Source organism: Bidens hawaiensis, unplaced genomic scaffold (assembly GCF_021521415.1).
Source record: "Bidens hawaiensis isolate Kalapana, Puna unplaced genomic scaffold, B.hawaiensis_p1.1 tig00004282_1, whole genome shotgun sequence".
NCBI classification, from domain to species: Eukaryota; Viridiplantae; Streptophyta; class Magnoliopsida; order Asterales; family Asteraceae; genus Bidens; species Bidens hawaiensis.
The window spans coordinates 1,576,875-1,593,467 of record NW_027491257.1 but is presented as its reverse complement, the minus strand read 5'-3'; the positions used below and the strand labels follow the sequence as shown (position 1 = coordinate 1,593,467).

The following is a 16,593-nucleotide window of genomic DNA, read 5'->3' as shown; positions in this document are numbered from 1 at the left end:
GAATGGAATAGAAACTGCATTATTCGATACTTGAGATATTAAATCATTAAAAAAGATTCCTAAATTTTATGAAAACATTAATTAAAATACAAGATTTAGACTCTCTGTGTGTGCATAGAATTTGGCAGGTAAATATATATATAATTTTGAGCTATTGAGGGTTTCCAAAGTCCACATTTACACAACTCACAGACCCCAAACCAAAGCTCATTAAACAAAGCATTAAACACCTCTTCTTGGAGTTTTGCTTTGTCTTTATCTGCTTATCATATATTTGGATTATATTTATTACTTTCATGAGATTAAAATTAAGTAGTTGGTGACAATTAGTTAAATTATAATCAAAATCATTATCCCAACAAACCAAACTAAGCCCTTGAGATTCATCAATTTGGACTTTGAAACATGACCCCAGAAAAGGGTTGCATGGATACATGCATTAAAGTTAGATGTGGAGTCTTTTTCTCCCAAAAAGACCAAAGAAAGTAATAATTAATATTATTCATGGTGCCATCAAAATATAGTTTATTTATCTAGAAATTAGAAATCTATTTGAAAATGAAAATGATGTAAACGTTTCTATGCCTAGAATATCAAATGATGTTTGCTTAAATGCTTTTTGTTAAATTATTTCTATTTAATGCATCCACAATAGGGTGTTTTTAAAGTTGTTTTTAGGAGACGGGATATTGATGTACGTCAAGAAAAGATAGTATGATGTGGATGAGAGATGGAATATGTGTATTATTGTGTAAAACTGACTAAGAATGAGTTTTGTAACTTGTGAGTGAAGGAAGTAAAAAAAAGGAGAGGAGTTTATGCTTGATTTTGTTACGTTGTGAGATGACGATTTTAATAGCTGCTTACATAGCAACGTCTTTTAGACCATTATAATTATTATAGTCGTTCTTAATCTTTAAACGCATTGTTTTTGTGTCCAAATCATTTTTTGTTTTCATTGTTCTCTCTATTACATGTATTTGAAATCAGATTTTTTAAAACTAAATATAGTACACTCAATGACATAACACATATAGTACCCTCATGATGAGGGCCTCATCAATGACAACTTTATAATATATGTTTTGTTAATCCGAATCATTTAATTACAAGACATGATAAATTTCAAAATTTGAACCATATTTATGAATCATTTAGTTTAAGTCATAAAAGTCACATTAATTTCAACTTAATGGTTAATTTCAAAATTAATAACCTTGTTCTTGAAGACAAAATATTGATAAAATAAACCACCATGACTTAAATGGAGTGTTTCTTGGTAGTTGTTTTTTCTTTTCAAACTATAATTTTAATAATAATAATATTTTTCCATTTCTCTCAAACGTACTGTTTTTGGGTTAATACAGCGAGATCTTAGCAAAACCAGCTCCTTTAAGGTCACCTAAAAAAACGGCTGATCCTTCGGAAGCAGAACCCTATTTAGGAAGCATATCTTCATCTTCATCTCCTTGTCTTCATGCTTCATAAATACCAAACCCTAAAACAAAGAAACCCTAGTTTTCAGTTCATCTCTCACACTGATCATATATTACTACTTTTATCATCATTTAGTTTATGGGTTTAATTTGCTTAGTTTAGTAGTTAGTGTTCAAGATCTAAGTAGCTAGAGCTAGCTTTTGTGTTCATTATTTCTTTTGTTTTTTGAGTAGGATTTAGAAAGTTTGATAATATGGAGGAGAGAAGTGAAAATGGTGAGAAAATAGAGGAAATCATGTTGCCAGGCTTTAGGTTTCATCCTACTGATGAGGAGCTTGTTGGGTTTTATTTAAAAAGGAAGATACAACAAAGGCCACTCTCCATTGAACTCATCAAGCAGTTAGATATCTACAAACATGATCCATGGGATCTTCCAAGTATGGCTCATTTTCTTGGTTGCATGATTTGCATCCCATGATTTCAATATTCTTATTTTGTTTTTTTTTTAAAGATAATGGTTGACAAGATTGCAACTTAAAAAAAATATTTAACAAGTTTAGAGATAATCTTCCAAGTATGCATGGTTCATGTTCTTTTTTTTGTCTCTTGATTTCAAGATTTGTTATTTTTAATCACCAAGATCTATGTTCTCTTTCTTCTTGAAATACATTATAGTGGTTGACAAGATTGTAACTTTATTTTCTCTAACAAATTTAGAGTTGATCTTCAAAGTATGGTTCATGTTCTTGTTTTTATTTCATGATTACATGATTAGTAATAATTTTTTTTAGTCATAAAGATTTGTGTTCTCTTTCTTCATGAGATATATATAATGGTTGACAAGATTGTAACTTTATTTTCCTATAAATTTAGAGTTGATCTTCCAAGTTTGGTTTATGTTTGTTTGTATCTCATGATTTCAAGATTAGGTTTTTGTAATTACCAAGATTTGTGTTCTCTTTCTTCATGAGGTATATATTTTAGTGGTTGACAAGATTGTGACTTTATTTTCTTCTCTATCAAATGTAGAGTTGGCTATGACTGGAGAAAAGGAATGGTACTTTTACTGTCCAAGGGACCGAAAATACCGCAACAGTGCACGGCCAAATCGTGTAACCGGAGCAGGATTTTGGAAAGCCACGGGTACAGACCGACCAATCTATGCATCCGAGGGTTCAAAATGCATTGGATTGAAGAAATCCCTTGTATTCTACAAAGGGAGAGCTGCAAAGGGTGTCAAAACCGACTGGATGATGCACGAGTTTCGATTACCCTCTCTCACGGATCACACCACTCCTAGCAAGCGTTTCCTAGAAAAAACCATTCCGGCCAATGTAATTAATTAGAACTTCTAACTCCTATTTTTTCTTGTTACACAGCCATTTAAAGTAGATCACATATATATTATCATATCTAAGACATTAAGTTGTTAGAACTAAAATGAAGCTAGTAAATACTATTTAGTAGTTGTAACACTATTAAGCTAATTTTTGCTTCCAAAATGCGCAGGACGCATGGGCGATCTGTCGAATATTCAAGAAAGCAAGCTCAACCGTGCAAAGAACCCTATCTCATTCTTGGGTATCTCCAATCTTGCAAGAAACCACTTCTTATGATCACAACATCCTTACCCAACATGGCATTTCTAGCAATGACTTGCAACATTCATCCATCACTAGCTTCTCAGCTAATGTGGATCTTACTTCTAGCAATAACATGTCTCTTTACAAACCTTTTAATATTGACCAAACATCCCCGACACTTACTACTATCAACAAAAATCGCCCTCAAAATTCAATTTCTAGCAGTGAAGACCTTACATATTCCACAAGTTATCCATATTTGTTCCAAGAGCCAAACTATGGTTCCAAATCACCAACAGTTGATGTCTCATCTTTGCTAGTTAACATGCCTAATTCCATTTTTGGAGATTTTGATAAGTCAGAGGGGTTGAACTACATCACAGATGGATTGCACCATGATCATCAACAATATTACAATGGTTGTTGCTTCTCAATCACTAATTTACCTATGGATGTCCAAGAAAACTGTGTGAACAATATTATTCAAGATCATGAAGGGCCAGCTGGCGTGACAACGATGAACGGTCCCACCGAGGACGGTGTTGACACGCATTTTGAGGACCAATGGGGGAGATCATCTAATGGTGGTTATCCTTTTCTGAGTTTGCCTTTGGGTTTGCAAGATGCATGGAAATCTAGTTTTCTTTGTGATTCCTCTAGTGAGATTTCAAGTGGTTTTTCTACTACTACCAAGTGCTATGTATGACTTTAAATCTTATTAGTTAGTTATTAGCTAGTTAATGGTTTGACATAGAGTAGAAGCAGCTTGTTTTTTCATTCTTGTAGTTCTGATTTCTAAGTTTTGTTTCAATCAATCAATTAAGTTCATGTATTTTAGGAGCTTTTTTGAAGTTTAATAAAAAACAAATAATGTTTTGTAGAAATATTCCTCAGTTATTGTTTCATAATTATGATCTTGATATTAAATTTGTATGCTTTCCCACTCTAGTTTATAAAACATATATAATATTGATTCATGAAATTGAAATAATCACTTAAAAAAAATGCATGTATGGTCCCCTTGTGTAGGTCCTCTAGATGGATCTCAAGACTTGACTCGGATCAATCTGTATTATTGGTTAGCGGAAATCACCAACGACACTTGGATCTCGGATCTTAGTTTGTTTGGTTTATTTTCTTGAAAGAAAGAAGAAGAAGATAGAGAGAGAGAAATTCTTTTTATTTCCAAGAGTTGTTGTGGAGAAATGGGTTAAGTGGCCTTTATATAGGGTCCCCATTTTTCCAAAGTTTACACAATAAACTTACAAAATAAACGTACCGAATACGTACTACACCGACTAAAAGCAAACTAAAACGACATATACAATCCTAAAAACAATATAAAATATTGGCCATACAATCTCCCTCTAGGATTGAGTATGTCGAGGAACCTTCGTCAAGTTCTTTGCTTCTTCTTTATTTCTTGAAACTTAGTACTTGTCTTGATCCAGGATCTTGAACCAGATTGGATCTTGAACAATTCTTTATTTTCCAGTCTTATAGACTTGAACTTCAATCTTATTTTCTGGGAAGGATCGGCAACAGCAAATTTTAGAAACATCAGATGTGGGAGGCTCGACATCTAATTTTCTCTTGTTGACTTTCTTGAGCCGGCTGGTTTCATTCCTTGTCTTCAGACACAATCAGTTCATCTTTAGGTTCAACCACCAACTTTCACGTTCTCGTCTTCTTTTAAGCGCTTCAGCATCTGCAACTCCAAGCAGACTTGATCTTGATCTACCTGTCCATGTATAGCTGCACAAAACTTAGAACGATAAGATTAGTTCACAGACCCTCTCGAGGGTCAAGAAGAAATCGTTCATATGCCCTCCCAATTTCAATCCCTCAACTTGTAAATGATTTGTTTAAGTCCCAGATTTCCAACGAACTTTGCATGAACGACCTTGACAACAAAACACATGATTTTGAATGAAACAAAGTTTAACAAAATATGTACGAACATAATAAAAACATAAAATCTTTTTGGCATTTTCATATATTTTAAATATAACGAAAATATATACATAACATTTTGAAGTTGAAACTAAAATAAAACAAAATCCAAATAAACAATAAAAGATAGGAGTAAAGATGAAATTAATATTATATATCAATAATATTTACAGAATTTTCTAACGATTTTAATATTTTTGTGCGAAAGATCAAAACATGGAATCACATTATCTGTTAACGTTCTAGATCACACTTCTATTTGGACATTATTATGCTAAGAACCCAAGTCGATTGTAGATAATTTGTCCACTTTAAACTTAACAAGTATTTGGGTGTCAATGTGATATGTTAAGGTATGTGTTAGGCACAATGCTTGAGTGGTCCCCATTTAATCTGACATGTTGCAGACTCCATCATACCTCGGGCTTAATTTGCTTTCACATGTCACCCCAAATTGACTTAAACCTTTCTTATTTGATCACAACATTCTTATTAACACACTTGAGACTTTTTACTTTGTACACTTGACCCTTTGTACTTTGCACACTTGACTCGATCTAGAAAGATTAAAATAAAGCAAAAGTTCAGGCAATAACAATCAGGTCGAATAATACCATATTATCACGCAGAGAAAGTCCAATGTTTGAACAAAAGAAAGAAAATAAAACAAAGAAGAAGATTCAGGGCCTTAACAATCAGGTCGGATAATACCATATTATCGCACAGGAGAAAGTCCAAGGCTTGAATCAAAATAAATGAAGAAATAACGCAGAAGTTAAAATTCCTAGAACTGACTCTTTTTCTTGATTTTTCTTTTTCTTTTCTGACTCTTTTGTTTATCTTTTTCTTGCTTTTCTTGACGCTTTACTTGAATCTTTTCTTGACTCAATAAAAATTAAAAATGACACTGATTTTTCATAAGACAACTGTGATAAGGTAAAGAGAGGCTTGGGTATGACATGTTTAATTGTATTTCAGCCTTCATTAATATGACTTTAGTTGGAGTCGGCAACCGCTTCATAACGTGTAACCACTGGCATAGGCAGATATTTAAGTTTATATTACTATGACACTTACTCATTTGTCAAGCCTATCTACACATCAAGCAATGATCTTGTTGGCTTTTGATATACTCTTTTCATGTGCTAGAATCGTTAGAGATAATTTCTTATCATTTTCCAATGGTCGGATCAATTTCTCAAAATTTTAAATATCCGACTCCCTCTAAGCAGGAGCTCCCTCTAAACAGGACAATTCTTTTAGATTTTCTTAAAAGTAATATAAAATCTTTTTGGTAAATCAAATGATTTGTTTTTGCTTTTCTTAAGATGAATTGAAAATCTTTTTGGTGAGTTAAACTTAACTCATTTTCTCCCTCTAAAATTGTGACATATTAAAAAATATTTACAATTTTATATACAAAAAGATAGATAGTTTGTTTTAATCAAAATTGATCATACCGATCTATTCGACCCGAAATTCAAATCGAGCATGATCGATGGTTTTAGTGAAAAGGTCAGCAAAGTTGTTGTCAGATGGACTATCTTAAGCATGCATTATCACATTGTACGACAAAGTTGAAGAGATTCAACCGAGATCCAACAACTGATGCTGGATCCATCACTTGAGAGAAGCAGTTGGACGAGGTTGGTTTGAGAAGCGCTCAAAAAGTTGTTGTTGACCCATTTAAACAAGGCTTCCCTTCCATGAAGTTTGTCCTCCCATGTCGCTTATTAAAGACTCGAATCCGCCATCAAATGGTTTAGCATCAAATATTAAGAGTTCGTCTCCCATCATATGCCGGGTGCAATCACTATCTAAGTACCTAATACTATTGATAGTCCTCATTGATTGACCCTGCATGCACTAAATGTTCAAATAGACATGTGTTCCAGGGATACTTTTGTCCCGGGAAGGTCAACCGTAAATCGACCAAACTTGATTTTATTTCCTGAAAACCATTTATTTCTGGTTGGATCCTCACTTGATGAAGAGTGGTCCTTAGGAATCCAAGCAAAAACTTGTTCCTTGGTTTTGGCAATTTTGGACTTCTCTTTTCTTGCTTTTGAAACTATTTTTGGTGAATCCTCAAACTTTACAGTCTTAGGATCCTTTTTGATTTTATCCTTCTTGGTTTTCCAAAAAGGTTTCTTTTTGTGTTTTACTTTATTTACTTTGGATCTCACATCCATTTCACTAGGTTCACTATCAGCTTGATCAGTCCTTGAATCAGGGCTACTAAAAGCTCTTTTTGGGGACTGACTAAGCCGCCTTTCAATATCAAGTTGTTGCTTGAACCAATACTTGCAATGTCTTGCAAGGTGAGAAGAGTGACCACATACAAAACAACACTTTCTCCTAGGAGTGCCAAAGAACTCATCTGAACTATAATGTGGTTGGTGTGGTGGGAAAGGTGATCATTGGAAATGAACATGATTATAAAACCATTTGTGTAATATGGATCAACAAAATTTTGTTGATAATGACCATAGTAGTTGTTGTCACAGAAGTTGTATGACTGAGGATCTCTTAATTGATTGGTTGTTTGAGAAAATGATCGTTTATTTGGTGGAACATATTTAAACGAAGTACTTGTCTTTTCATTTTCAAAAACTTTGCTTTTACTTGAATTATTCTCAGTCTCACAACTTGATGATGAACAACTTGATATGTTCACCTCAACAGGCCTACTTTCGTTGACACATTTTTCAACAAAAATTTCATCACAAACGGTTTCATAATCTGAGTCAGAAGAAGAACATTCATTTTCATTGCAAACGTTTGTACAACTATCATCACTTGAATTTTCATAAAATACATAATTTGACCCTGACTTTAAACTTCCCAACATGGATTCACAAACTTTATTACAAACTGGATTGTTAATAGTTTTGGTTAGATCCACACATGATTCAAAAAGTGGTTCTAACTTTCTTTTTAGCTTACAACCCAGGTTAACCGTCCCACATTCACCACCATTTACATCACCAGCTGCTACACAAGACACATTGATGTCAGATTTATCAGATGATGGGACTGGAGCAGCAGTTTGAGAGGTAGCAGGAACAAATTTCACAGGCGTTGGTATTCTACCAACCCCGTATTCCATTTTTCCTCTGGAAAAGTATTATAGCTAAAGTGGGGCAAACTGGTGTAGTTATCATTGAATGGTGGTGGTACGGCAGTGTAATCGTACCCCAACCCCGCTTTAACTTTAGCGCTTCTCTGGGCTCCAATAAGATCATCTAATTTTTCAAATGATACCTTAAATCTTTCAACTTGTTTTTCTTTTTCTTTCTTATCCGAAACTTCGAGTTTTAATTTCTTAATTTCTTCTTTTAAATCATTAATTATGTCTTTATAATAAATGACATTATGCTTTTCTCGAAAAATTTCAAGTCTAAGATTTGCTACATCATCGTAATGAGTTTTGATCTTTTCAATGTAGATCTTGTCAGCTTTTACATATTCAGTGTTCAATTGACGAAGTTTTGCATTTTCTTTCAAAACTTCGTCTTGTAAGTATCTATAATATGTAACCTTATTAACACAAGCTTGAGTGCACAGATTGTAATTTACCTCATCGACTGGTGATGTGTCGGGAATGATAGGACATGCATGACTGCTTTTACCGGCAGCCTTGTCAAAACTTTATTACTTGTCCCAACTTTATTTTCTTTGGACTGATTATTCATTTGGAGCTTATCTTCCATTATTTCAAAAGACTTGATGGTAGAAGCCAACTCTGAGAGTGTCATGGTATACAGGTTTTTGGTTCTTTTGACGGTAACCACATTGATGCTCCATGTATAAGGCAGTGAATTCAACAGCTTCATGTTGATCTGAAACAAACCATTGATGATACCGACACTACTCATTTTGGTGACGAGTGACTCAAATCTGTTGATGAGAGAGGCAACCGATTCTCCTTTAATATGTGTAAACATGTCGAATTCTCTTTTTAATATTTCCTTTCGGCTTTCTCCCATATCTAGATTTCCTTTAAGCTCAGATTCGTAAGACATTTTTTTTCTTTTTAACACGATTAATTTTTTTTTTTGAAAGAGAAAAAAATTTGAAGTTTTTTTTTGCTACAGTACCGAGTTGCTACAGTGCCGAGTCGCTACAGTGTTTCGCATAAGTCGCTACAGTGTTTCGCATGAGTTGCTACAGTACCCGAAGCGATTTTTTTTTGAGAGAATATAACACCCAAACTTCCAAAAAGTCAAAAAGACTTTAGTCTAAAAATCAATAAATCGGCCTAGATATGAGTTTTTAAGCCGAATCTGAGCTCGGACACAAAAACTTAAAACACTAAACTTAGATTTGGTGATTCTCGTGTATTTCCAAGGTGTAAGGGACTCCAAAAGAGATGAGTAACACGAAATCAACCTCAAATCCAACAAAAACTAAGATCAAAACCCGAAAAGTTTGACCCGAAACCACAAAAAGTCGAGCCGAAAGCTCTGATACCACTTATAGGTCCTCTAGATGGATCTCAAGACTTGACTCGGATCAATCCGTGTTGTTGGTTAGCGGAAATCACCAACGACACTCGGATTTCAGATCTTAGTTTGTTTGGTTTATTTTCTTGAAAGAAAGAAGAAGAAGATAGAGATAGAGAAATTCTTTTTATTTCCAAGAGTTGTGAAAGAGTTGTGGAGAAATGGGTTAAGTGGCCTTTATATAGGGTCCCCATTTCTCCAAAGTTTACACAATAAACTTACAAAATAAACGTACCGAGTACGTACTACACCGACTAAAAGCAAACTAAAAAGACATATATAATCCTAAAAACAATATAGAATATTGGCCCTACACCTTGTCCTTCATCAACCAATTTCGACTCATGAGCAAATGGATTTGTTTCTACGATAAAATAAGACATATGACCCTTGGTCAATTCTTGTTCGAAAAGATAGTATTATACTCTCATATGGGAGTATGGTTTTTCCAAGTGTTTTATACATGATACATATACTTGTAATTGTGTGTGTGTTGGGATGCATTCTTTTCAAAACCAAGAAAATGTTGAGAACCATTAGAACCGTATAATACACTTGTAGATAGCATACTAGAATAAATCAAAGTTATGGGAAAGAAAAACGCGGTGGGTATGTTACCGTTTATGTATTACAATCATAGCACTAAGCACATGTGTTATGCAGTTCCCAACATTTTCTTGGTTCTCATTTGAAGATCTTCCTACACACACACTTAGTTTTCATTTATGTGCATGTATATTCACATACATACAATAGTCTAACGCACTCATATGTGTGTGTACACATACTCTGTTCACATACGTACAATGGTGTGCTTATGAACGTGCGTATACTCCGTAAACATATATGATGAATATACACGTGCGAACATACCAATTAGAGAAAAACACTTAGGATTCTTATAGAAAGTCTCATACTTGATTTTGGCAAATCTCAACTATTTAGGGGCATGGTTTAACGATTAGAAAAAATATATTTTGAATATGAAGGATACTTGAAAACTTACTTTAATACTTATAAGGAATTGATTAGGGCTATTGAAAAATGGGAATTATGCATGGGGGAATGCATGCATGTACTACAATTGACTCTTGGCATTGGTGGCTTTGACCAAATTTATAAAAATGAGGCTTACTTACATTTTCAAGACATATATTAACATTGTTTAGTTGACAATAATATGAAGACAAAAAGAAAGTCAGCAAAGATTTATTGTCAAAAGCCATCGATTCGTTCAAACTTCAAAATCCAAAATATTTCAATTAAGAGCTTTCATATTTCTCCCTATGTTAAGAAAATATTATAAAAGTACTCAAGTGGGATTAGGTTTGCACCCAACATTAATTATCTTTTGTTCATAAGGCTAGACTGCGTGGGCGTCAATGAGCATCCCACAACTCCACATAAGCTGATGGCGTCGTTAACCCACAACAAGCCCATACGCTAACCATGAAGGCCCTTCATCTGTTAACACATAGCACGCAACATGCCGATTATAAGTGGGACCCACCCCATAAGAAGCAATCAAACTTTATTTATTTGATTTTAGTTAACCTACAACGCATTAGTTAATGGGTTAGTTAGTGAACGGGTTGATTCTACATGATGCTAATGTGACATGATATTTAGTTAACCCATGACACATAAAATAAGCGTTTTACTCTTAGAAGTAGTTGGAGGATTTACACGAATTATTAGAAAAAAAGTGTAAAACAACCGTATAATATGTTAAAAACTAAATGCCGCACGCAAGGCCGATAAGTGAGAATATGTTCGCGTTCGATCAACCCGAATTTGATTCTACTAAACTTACCAAAAGAATCTAGTCTTAAATGTACATCACGTGAAAGCATCTCTAAGTGGAGTTGTGGCACTATGTAAAGGCATAAGCATAACGTTATCCACTTACAAACACATATAATCTTACACATGGCCGGGCCCACATAAAAGCCCAAGGATGACTCAAGCCCAATCTGATTGCACCTTGAAGAATATGCAATTGACAAGTTGCTCAACAAAGTCCATTTAAGTAAGCGATTCGGCCCATAATTTAGACCAACGACAACGGGTTGCGCTTCGAAAACATCTAGCCCGCTAAGCCCGGTAACTTCGGTCAAGATAGTGATTGTAAAGATCGAATGTTACAACAAGGACCAATAAACAAGAACATGTTCTATTTCATCTTCCATCATTAAAATTTGGTGGAGAATTTGATTCTTAGAACACAATTCCAAAAATACATGAAAATATCATTGGGTTGATTCTTTTACTATATAAGAAACAACAATCTATTCATATATGAACAAGGAAAGTAAGAAAAAAAATACATTCAAATCAAACCATCTAGTCTAAGTTAATGGCTGGGCACACATATGTGACCAAACCATACTACAATTACCATGATTTTCCGGCTCAACAAGGCGGTAATGCTTATGAGCCAGAGCAACACGTCAATTGGTATGTGGTTGAGACAACAACGGTTGAGCGTGTTCGTGGTCCGCCTTCCAGGTATACCGAATTTGGTGGCGCACCTTTGAAAAACGAGCTTCTCAAGGAAAACGCGCATAAATATGCACCTAAGGATCGTCATGAAGGTTATGATACGTTATATGGGTCAGATCATGAGAACTCAAGTCCGACCCGCTACCGGGAAGGGGGAAATCCTATGGCTAATTTTTTCAACAAACTCCAAATTGGAGCAAGGCCGCTCGTGAAGACTAGTGGCAACCTCTCAGGCCCGAATAAGTACCAGCCTACCAGCCCGAGTAAGTATCGCTCTAAAAGCACAAACAAATATCAACCAACAAGCCCAGATAAGTACCACACTACTGATCCCGTTAAGTACCGCCCTAAGAGCCCGAATAGATATGAATCGACAAGCCCGAACAAGTACCGCCCTACCAGCCCCATTAAGTACCCCCCTACCGGCCCAATTAAGTACCCCCCCTAAAAGCCCGAACAAGTATGAGTCAACAAGCCCGAACAAGCACCGACCCACCAGTCCCATTAAGTATCACCCTAAAAGCGCGAACAAATACGAGTCAACTAGCCCAAACAAGTATCGCCCTACCAGCCCCAATAAGTACCATCCTAAAAGTCCGAAAAAATACGAGTCACTAAGTCCAAACAAGTACCGCCCTACCAGTCCCAATAAGTACCGCCCTACCAGCCCCAATAAATACCGCCCTAATAGTCCAAACAAAATTCAACCAACAAGCCCAAATAAGTACCGCTCTTCAAGCCCAGATAAGTACCTCCCTTCAAGCCCAAACAAGTATCATCCTACAAGCCCAACTAAGTATCGGCCCCCAAGCTCAACATCTACATATCCTTCAAAAGAATCCAACATGATGAAGCCTCAAACCTTGCCAAGCCCGAATAAGTATCATCCTACAAGCCCAACTAAGTATCGGCCCCCAAGCTCAACATATGCATATCCTTCAAAAGAAGCCAACATGACGAAGCCTCAAACCTTGCCAGGCCCGAATAAGTGTCGACCCACAAGTCCATCTAAGTACCAACCTACAAGTCCAACACACAAATATCCCTTAAAAGAGGATTATATAAATAGGCCCCAAACCATACTAGAGAAGACTAAGTATCGGCCTACAAGCCCGGTCCATAGATTTCCCTCAAAAGAAGGCCAACCGGTTAGGACCCAAATCTTGACAGTCCCGAATGAGAACCAATCTTTAAGCACTAGTGCAGAAGGAGATCGAAATATTAGGGTAATAAACTTTTCGAACCCAAATTACCAATGGCAGAGTGCGGGCCCGCCTATAACACGTCGTCCTCTTACTACTCCCACCAACGACATCAACGAAGCCTTGGGTTTTCTAATGGAATCGGTGAATTATCCTCGTGCGCAACCAATTGAACATGAAGGGCAATATGCAAGGCCTACATTTCGGGGTGTGACCAACCGACCTTATTTGAGATCAAACACGATTGATAGTCATGAAGCCGTAAGGAGGTATAATGGTGCTTTTGTGCCCTAAGTGGCTTGAAGAACATGCATATGTGGTCAATATAATAAGTCTTGTCACTTTGTGTGATGTTGTTGATGTATAAATAATCTTAGCTTAAAATGTGTTATGTATCGTGGTTGTGATCAACACATGGGGTCACATAATAACATATTATCGTTTATACGAGACGCGTGCTAATGAAATAAGACATGTTTGATATACAACTTATATTTAAATGAATAAACAAAAATGAACTTATGATTATCGTTAAGAGTTTACAAATTTAATGAGTTAGTACCAATTAATTTTAGATACAGTGCAAATTCAATATGTCACTTTGTGGGTCTTATGAAGGACAACAAATCGAAAGACAAGAAATGAGAAGATCTTTAACAGAAGATCATAGATTCATAGGGCTCATTGGAGACTCGGATGTCAATAAAACCGAAGAGTTAATTATATGTGGATTAAAAATATAGGGCAAAGACACAAATTCTGGATTGGAATACGTGGTTTAGTTTTTATTTTCGGTTATAAGCTCATGTATATTCTAAATTGCTAGTTAATAATTTGATAATATTTGCTGTTAAAAAAGTTAAAACTTAAATTTAATTTGTCATTCATAGGACAAATTATTTTCAATGGCTGTTAAAATTCGAAGCAAACCGAATAAAAACCTACAAAATTATGGTTAATCGGGGATTTTAATACTATTAATCTTTATCTCATCTATCACTTTGGAAAGCCGCTTGCTGATAGACTTTTTTTGAATTAATACTCTAATCCTAAATCCACCAACTCACTTATCACAGGGTAGACGTGCACAAAAAAACCGGTTCCGGAACCTAACTGGTGGAACCGAACCGGAACCGGTTCCAGTTCCAACCCGGTTGGTACAATACCCGGTTTGGGTATTTTTGTGCCCGAAAATCGTACCCGGTTCTCATATTTGTATGTTAGTATCAGTTACAACCCGGTTCCTACCCGGTTCTTAATTGTAACCGGTTCGGTTCGTACCCGGAAAAACCGGTTCTGGCGGGTTTTTTTTGAAGAGTCAAACAAAAGTCAAAGTAGCCGTTGGAACCGGTTCCAACGGTAATATAGCCGTTGGAACCGGTTTTTTAGCCACCAATTAGCCGTTGGAACCGGTTTTTGAGAGACAATAGATCCGTTGGAACCGGTTCCAACGGTAATATAGCCGTTGGAACCGGTTTTTGATGCCCAAACCTATATATAACTTGTTTTCCACCACTAATTTCACCACCAAACTCAAAAACAAACTAAAATACTACTCCTTTAGCAAACCCGTTCCGTTACCCGACCATCCAACTAAATATTATTATGGCACCCATCAAAAAAACTAACAAGAAGGCTAAGAAGAGTGTTTTTGTTGCCCCCGTTCCTGTTACGGAGGACCCAAGGGTTGTTACGGTAGTCAACCATAACCGCAACCAAGACATATGGAAGAATTGGGATTTGATTGTGGATGACGAAGGTTATCAAAAGGCTCGTTGCAAACTATGTGGTTTAATATTAAAGCACGATTCCAACTCTACTTTGAGAAAGCACATCGAGAAGCCATATTGCAAGGCGTTGAAAGGGATTGGCGCGACCGATCAAATTGACTTGGGTAAAGATGGTACACTATTTCGTTACAACACGACTCAAGTTCAAGATAGAATGGCAAAGTTCGTTATTCAACGAGGTTTGCCGTTTAACCACTTTGATGACCCGGAGTTGACGTCGTTGATTCGCGAAACTCTACAACCGAGATACACACATGTAAGTCGTACTACCTTAAGACGTCATTGTATCAGGTTGTGGGAGTGTGCTAAAAAGAGTTAATCGAGTCTTTTCATTCTTTAGAAGCCATGGTTAGTTTAACTACCGATGTTTGGTCGGCACCACACGGGTTGCCCGAATCATACATATGTGTCACCGCTCATTGGGTTGATCCGGTGACATGGCAATTGATGAAACACACCATCGCTTTTGAAAACTTCCCGTTCCCACATACCGCCGAAAAATTGTTTGAATTACTTGATGAAGTTAAAACGACTTACAACTTGAGAAATAAAATATTTTCGATTTCGTTTGACAACGCTTCAAACAATACTAAAGCGGCTGAAAAATTTATCATTAAATATTCACCACCTTGTTTCGGGGATTTTTTTCATGTCCGATGTGTTGCACATATCATCAACTTGGTTGTTCAAATAGGTCTTGACAATGAAAACATTTGTGATGATTTAAAATACATTAGACTTATGTTACAAGATGTCTTCAAAAGTGGTAAAAGAAGACATCTTGAATATAAGAACTATTGCAAGTCGGTTGAAAGAAAGTATTTGGGGCCGAATTGGGACGTTCCAACCCGTTGGAACTCAACTTGTCATATGTTAAAGTGTGCTTTTGCCCAACGCCAAACTTTACAAGCTTTTCATAACAATCTTGTTGAAGAACGCGAGGCCGATATGTTTCCGGAAAGTGTTTGGGTCCAAGTCGGTTATTTGTTGGAGTATCTTGACGTGTTCAAAAAGTCAACAACAAAATTATCGGGAGTCTATTACCCTACTAGTTGTTGGGTTTTGCAAGAATTGTACTATATGTCTTGTGTTTTTAAAAGCTTTGCGGAGAAGAACAAACTCTTAGAAAATATTGTTGCGGTGATGAAAGAAAAGTTCATAAAATATTTTGAAAACATACCGCCGGTCTTTACTTGTGCCGCCGCATTAAACCCCTATTGGAATGTTAATGGGGTTGAAACAACGATTGAGGAAATATTCGACAACTTAGGTATGCACGAGATTGACCCGAAGTTGTCGACGGAAGCGACTGACAAGTTCAACAAAAACCTTCAAGACCTTTATGACCATTATTTTCAAATGTATGGTCCAAGCACGAGATCGTCTTTTGTGAAAAAAACAACAACTAGTAGGCCGTGCAATGACCCACTTATAAACTTGATGAATGGGATTCGTGAATCGGCATCTAAGAGGCAAAGAGGAAACACACCAAGTAGCGAACTTGGTCGATATAGTGGAGCAAACTATGTTGAGGGCGCAACGATCGACGAAATTCGCAATATTGATTTGTTGGCTTGGTGGAAAGGTAAACAAAACGAATTTCCCATTCTATCCGCCATGG

The 16,593-nt window shown here is 36.1% G+C and overlaps 1 protein-coding gene and 1 long non-coding RNA gene across 2 annotated transcripts; one reads left to right on the top strand and one right to left on the bottom strand.

Moving 5' to 3' along the window:
• Positions 1–1,690: 1,690 nt before the first annotated feature.
• On the top strand, positions 1,691–3,758 carry LOC143626019 (putative NAC domain-containing protein 94). The gene is made up of 3 exons (XM_077096215.1): positions 1,691–1,874; positions 2,467–2,771; positions 2,947–3,758. The coding sequence occupies exons 1-3, from the start codon at positions 1,691–1,693 to the stop codon at positions 3,724–3,726; spliced, it is 1,269 nt and encodes a 422-aa protein (XP_076952330.1). The 3' UTR covers positions 3,727–3,758.
• An 8,867-nt stretch (positions 3,759–12,625) lies between these two features.
• LOC143626018 (uncharacterized) lies at positions 12,626–13,077 on the bottom strand. Its single transcript, XR_013152357.1, has 3 exons — positions 12,951–13,077; positions 12,689–12,842; positions 12,626–12,640 (listed from the first exon to the last, which is right to left on the bottom strand). It is a non-coding gene; the product is annotated as an uncharacterized LOC143626018 (long non-coding RNA).
• Between the last annotated feature and the right edge of the window lie 3,516 nt (positions 13,078–16,593).